The sequence below is a fragment of the Phaethon lepturus genome, unplaced genomic scaffold, assembly GCF_000687285.1.
Source record: "Phaethon lepturus isolate BGI_N335 unplaced genomic scaffold, ASM68728v1 scaffold11928, whole genome shotgun sequence".
NCBI classification, from domain to species: domain Eukaryota; kingdom Metazoa; phylum Chordata; class Aves; order Phaethontiformes; family Phaethontidae; genus Phaethon; species Phaethon lepturus.
In genome coordinates, this window is record NW_010556953.1 from 14,697 (window position 1) to 21,036 (window position 6,340).

At 39.3% G+C, this 6,340-nt stretch overlaps 1 protein-coding gene across 1 annotated transcript in view; it reads right to left on the reverse strand.

Moving 5' to 3' along the window:
• The window catches only part of GRIN3A (glutamate receptor, ionotropic, N-methyl-D-aspartate 3A), a gene marked incomplete at its 5' end in the record, with an annotated part of 43,040 nt that overhangs the window by 11,804 nt on the left and 24,896 nt on the right, over nt 1-6,340 (reverse strand). The window contains one exon of the mRNA XM_010292618.1: nt 4,292-4,443. Coding sequence (XP_010290920.1) covers nt 4,292-4,443 — 152 coding nt within the window. The remainder of the gene's footprint in view (nt 1-4,291; nt 4,444-6,340) is intronic.

The window sequence follows — 6,340 nt, forward strand, 5'->3', positions numbered from 1 at the left end:
AATAACTAGGGCAGAGGAAGGGATAAGTGCATTGTGTGCAAATTGAACATGAATGACACTGATTATGTCCAGATGTAATATGTGCAAATATAGCTCTGCCAGCCCCACTTCCTTCCTGCACTATGTGCTGCTCTAAGTAGGAACTTAGCAATAACAAAGAAATTCCTTAGAGACTACAGTCTCAAGAGTACTAATGAAGAGTACTAAATCAAGAGTACTCAAGCTATATTGCTAGTGACTAGCCATCAGTACTATCAACAAAATAGCCATTGCTATCGACAATTACTTGTGGAGGAGAGGGTAAGATGCAATTCACTGCAGCAATTCATTCTAAGTCTGAGTTAGCTGCATCCCCCATGAAGGATCCAATGGATGCCGGCCAGAGTAGGATTCCTTGGGCAAGTGCTTTTGCTGAAAAGGTTCATACAAAACAGTGGAGTCAAGCCCTACTGACCTCTATACTTTCAAACTCATCTTTATTTGGTTTCTCAGCTTGAGGAGTCACTGCAAATTTTCTAACCCCAGTCTGAATCATGACTTTCCAAGACAGCTTTGTGTTCAAATGCAATTTAGAATTAGCAAAGTGCTGCCAGGTAGAGACATGGAAAGAGCTAGCAGTGAGTTCTACCAGAGGAAATAGAATTTTCCAGTGTAAGATTAGAAAAAAATCATTAGTCGGAAGATGAAACTCAAAATGAATCTAAAGAAAAATTAACCTCAGCGGGCAGGAGTGGCAGGTAGGTAAGAATCAGGTACAACCTAAAGAGGTAATGACAAAAAAGGATGATGGATATTTCACCCATTTAAAGGCTCTACTGATCAATATTTCACCTACGTATATTTCCATTTTTGGATCATTACTCTTGGTCAACAGGTGCAGCATGTCACAGACCAAAAAGATGTAGAAAAATAAAAAGCCTTACTCTAGCTATCAAAAGGCAATTGCTGTGTCTTAGTTTGGTATTTAATCCATGTGAATGACTATCCGTTTAGAAGCTGAGACTTTTTAAAAAATGAATTGCATGCTTTTGTGTTCAGTATTGTCCACACTTCAGTGAATCTGTTGAATGTTACTGTGACTGACCTCAGGGAGTTAAATAACAGAGATTTCTGGGCTATACAGAAGTAAAGGATACAAAGTGACATAAAGATAAGACCAAGAATAATTTCCATGCTCCTTGATGTAATGATGGGGAAGCTATACTTCAGAGTGTCTGCTGCTTGGCCATGTTTAATTTAGTAAATTTGTCCTGGCTCTGAAACTTTGATTTCTAAAATCTGCAAGTTCTTGGCCAAGAGGAGTGGATTAAGAGGAGGGAATGCTCATGGGAGATGTAGTAGAAGAATTCAGGAAAGGGAAGGTCTGGACTTAGCAGAGCTTACCCCACAACGTTGTCTTTTGTTTTTGCTCGTTCCTTCTGATGGCATAAGGCCTTTGAGTATGTAAGGATTTGTTAAAAGAAGAAGTCTTTAGTGACTTTTTAGAGTCCTTCAGCTCTGTCACCTGAACCAGCTTGTTGGACCTTGGCCTCTGGAGAAAAACTCAACTATGGATGTTGGGTTAGCACAACTGAAGATCAAATAAGGACTACAGTCAGATAACCAGCCCCAGAGCAGCTAGACCTGCCTTCCTTTGTGGCCATCCCATGGAGGTTACAGTCAAATTACGGAAGTACTTTAAAGCACAGGAAGTCTTCCATCTGGCCCCAAGATTAAAACCTCCCTTAAAATCTGTTCAACACAGAAAAAAATGAAGTCCATGGGAGCTTTTTTCCCACCTCCTCTCCCTTTATTGGCCATCCTTGAGCAATCTTTGAATACTTAAACCATGCCATTGCTTTTTCATGCCATGAGCACAGGGAAGTTTAAGGCCTACCTGGAAACCAGTGACTGTCAGTATTGCATCACTGAACATGAAGGAGTTAATGAAAATCTAGGGAAGCGAAAGAACTGGGTTTGCCTCAGAGATAATGTACTAGCGGTAGCTGTGTAGGAAAATGGTACGGTCCTTGCTCGTGTTTTTAAATTGCAAAGGACTTTCAGAAGAATAACTGTAAAAATGACATGCTGCCTATCAGATTTTTTTCTCTCCATTTTGAATGCAAGGTTTATTCTATCTTTGCTCATGTTTGCTTTTCTTCACAAAAATACAAATCCAATTGGTTTTATAATATGCCTTCTGCATTTTGCCCAGCCAGGGCTTATTTCCTCTATTACTATATTTGCTATGGCAGGAAAAAAGTTCCTGTTTCTAGAGACAGTCTTGAGATTGTAAAGCTTAGACCAGTGGCCTCCAAACTTTTTTTGATCGCACACGTGTTATCAGTTACTTTTTGAGTGTAAGCCCCATATATGTCAATTTAATTATATTTTTTATATTAAAAAAAAATATATGTAATGGAAGTTCTAATTTTTTCTTCCTGCAACGCAGTGGATTGTCTCACGCACCCCCAGGGGCTGTATGCACCCCACTCTAGAGACCACTGGCTTAAAGGAGCAAATATATACTCTGGGAGAAAAACAGTAGTAAATAAAACTGTATGTATTAACTGGAAGATGTTCAGAATTGATTCTGTGTCTTAGCTATTTCTCGAGGAGTACACAGAATACAGCACTGGATATGACTATTGGAGTAAGATTTTCATGACCAGAGGAAGTTCCTTATGTTTCATCACTGTGGAATTACTAAGAAGGTAAGTTTGTCTCTGCTACAAGAGTTTTCAGTTTTAAGACAGTTGTGGTAATTAATACCATTACTGTCTGGTAATTTTCCTGAGGTTTAATTCAAAAGATTGTGTTAAAATGTAGAGTAACAAGAGGTCATTGAATGAAGTGCTTGTCAGGAACAGATACATCAGCTACATTACAAAGAAAATTCCCCAGATACCTGTCTTATTAGATGATAATAAAATCTTCAGATGAGCCAGATCAGAAATAGCAGTGAATACAGTCTTTTTTTAAAATGTCCTTTCTTGTGTTGAATTAATTACACAAAAAAGAAAAAAATTAATTGAACAGGTTCACAGAATCACAGAATAATTAAGTTGAATAAAAATAAATTGAATTTAGTTCTTCTATGAATGTGTGATGTTAAAATATAATTTATTTCATATTGACACAATCTGAATAGAGAAGTTAAAAATGTAATGAGAGATGCAGAAATACCCCCATAATCTATGTATTAAAGGAGTCAAAAGGGTTTTTTTTGTCTGATATCCAAAAAATGTTAGTTTTCTAGTGAGTTAGTCAGCAGTGAGAGGTTTGCAGACAGGATGCTCAGGTGACCACTAAAGGGCAGGAATCAGAACTCTAGGAAACTGGGCTTCTATTTTAGGGGAAAATGTCCATGCTACCACTTCCTCAGGGAACACGTAGGGTTGGCTTGATATTGGCTGAACGTCTGAGGAGGAGATAGCATACTTCTAGCTACGCATTTTATGCCAGTGAGAATATGTAACCTATATCTTTTGGAACACCTTGAGCTGAAAGTGTATGCTGTAAGTTTCAGGCATGCTGGATCTTTTAATTCCTCAGCACTTTATCTTTTTTTACTTGACAGTCTAGGGAACTTGACAAAAAACTATTCTGATAAGAGCAGTCTTCTTCTCATAAATAATGACCTACATCTGCAGCTGCCACAAGCTGTCATAACTCCTCTGATTTGATACCAGGACATAAAACAATAGAGATTTACTTCCATTTACTGTAGTTCTACTTAGACATGAGACCTGCTTCTCTTCTGTTCTTAGCACGAGATCTTAGTTGACTGTTTCGAGGCTGAAGTCCTATCTTTGGTACAAGTAGCTGCCACCTGTACTAGGAAGCGATCAGGATTATACTAGAAATTTGGGATGTACTAAATTCCCACACTCTCTGCTTCTTTTGCTCTCATTGGTCTGTGTTAGCTATTTTAGCTATTGCTCCCGTGTGTGTCAGAATCACTGACAGATCCTGTATATGGTGATACACATAATTGGATGCAATCAGATAGATTTGTTGTGCAGTATGCCAGATCACTTTTTTAATGCTATGTTACACGCCCCGTTTGTCTCCAGAAGTGCCCTCTGGTGCATGCACTGCATGCCTAACTTAGCAGCACAGTACTGATGCTTTTCTTGTGCTGATCTGAGTGCTGCTGGGCTTAGCATCTCTTGCTTTTGAAACCTAATGCTTCCCTTCAGCTGCAGCCCATCTCTGTCATGTCTGTATATCTACTGCACATTGTGAATGAGGGGAAATAATTGGCAACTTGAGCAAATCCTCATTTATGTGACCCAAGTTCATCACTTACCTCCGTGACAGCAAAGCTTCTTTTCCCACATGGAACAACCTTGTACCATTTGTCATGCAGAACATCCATGAAGCCATGGGACTTGTACTGGCTTATCAGTTCAGAGATGTTTGAGGTGAGCGGAGAGTTGGGAGGAAGACCAATACCATATCCTAGAAGGAAAACCAGTACAATCATCTCTTGCTTACTTGTTTGCTTCTTACTAAAGTATGTTCGTTTCAGCTATCACCTACCAGCATGGCATATCGAGTTGGCATTTTGTTTCAGCAAGCCAGTTCAAACCTGGATGCTGGCTTACTGTGGACTGAAAATGCCAAGATGAGACTTTTTGTTGTGCAAAATAAAGTAGCCTAATACAACAGGATATGCAAATTCAAAATTATTAAGGCCACAAACATAATATGTAACACTGGAGGTTCAAAAACTTAAGATGGAGGTACACATAGATGAATAAATATGTCTTATCTCTAGAAACACAGCCTTTTGCATGCCCTTACCATGGGTTCCTCTTTTTTACCTCATTCTAGCAACGCAAAAGGGCCTTAATGTCAAGTAAACCATTCTGTGATCCGTTTATATTTTTAGATCAGTGGATGTGACTGTGGTGTCAGATGTGACATTTTCTTTTCTTCCTAGGTATTTGCTGATGGAAAGCTGTGTGCATGTATATGTATACAGAAGCAGTCTATATTGTTCTTGCCCAGGGGCTATGCTTTCCATTCGTGCAGTTCTCTGGCAAGGACATGGACCTTCAGATAGTAATAAATACAGTTTTTAGCCACTGTGTCATCTTTTAACATGTTAAAGTGTTGGTAAAGGACTTAGTGTAAGTGAAAATGGATTCAGTAACTCTAAATATGGTCTTTCAATTTGCAGAATCTGGGTTTTGACTTTAGAAAAACAAATATATTTCATGACTGGAGGACATGCAGTTGCATGCAGAGATGTCCTGTCAGTTGCCTGCAGAGATTCCTTTCTAGTCCGCTGTGGATTTTTGTTTTTCAGTTCAGAATTCAGAATTTCAGACTGTCTCCTTTAAAATAAAAAACAACACATGAAGAAAGAAAAAAAGCCCCGTAATGTTACAAGCAGTAAATTTGTCAACACAGTGGCTTGCTTTTCAATGATGTAGAGTCATGTGGTGATATGCATACCTGCAATGCAATAGTCTCCCTTGCTGCTGATTTTTGTACATTTTGCCTATATTTCCACCTGACTATATTTGCTAACAGTGAAGGAATGGTTTCAGAGAAGGCATAGCTAGGGTTCATGAATACCACATTTTCAGTATATTTAAGTGTTTCATAATTAGGTGATATGAAGTCCAGTTATGTAAAACCATATGGTTTGGGGTTTATTTGTTTCTTCCGTATTGAAATTTGCTTTACTTGATTCAAAGTTGTGGAAGCTGACAGTGTGCTTCAGTTGAGCTGACCTTTCTGAAATGGAAGATTTATCAGGTTGCACACGCATGGTGAAATGTGCAGCTGCACAAACACAAATCCTGCTACAGCCTAAACAGCTCTCTGTGCATCTATCCTCCCTGATAACAAAAAGAAAAGAAAATGGATTGCTTTCAGGTCTCTGGTGTGAATTCAAATGGGAGACACTGATGAGGTATAGCAAAAAGAAGCGTTCTACAAAATGCCTAGTGCTGGTGACTTGTGGCTGAAATGATTAAAATGCTCAGCTCCCTCTGGCCTTCATTTAGCATAGTGCCTTCCTCAGTCAGGTTTCAACATTTCTGAAGGAGGATGTTTTAATGTGCAATGGGAGCGACCGGAATGATTGCCCTTGGAGGGGAGGAAAGAGGGAGCTTCAATCATTTTCATTGATTTCATTGGTCATCTACCACAAAAGTGATTCCTTATTAGACTTCCTGAAGTCTAATAGCTGCTAATTTGCTCACCCGTGCTGGAGGCAGCTTCAGACAAGCCTTGCTTCCAGGCTGCCTTCCGATCTGTCCTTGCTAATACACCAGGGCTGCAGGAGGCTGCGTACCAGGGTAGGCTCCCTTCTTTAGCTTCACTTAGCTACAGATTCAGCAGG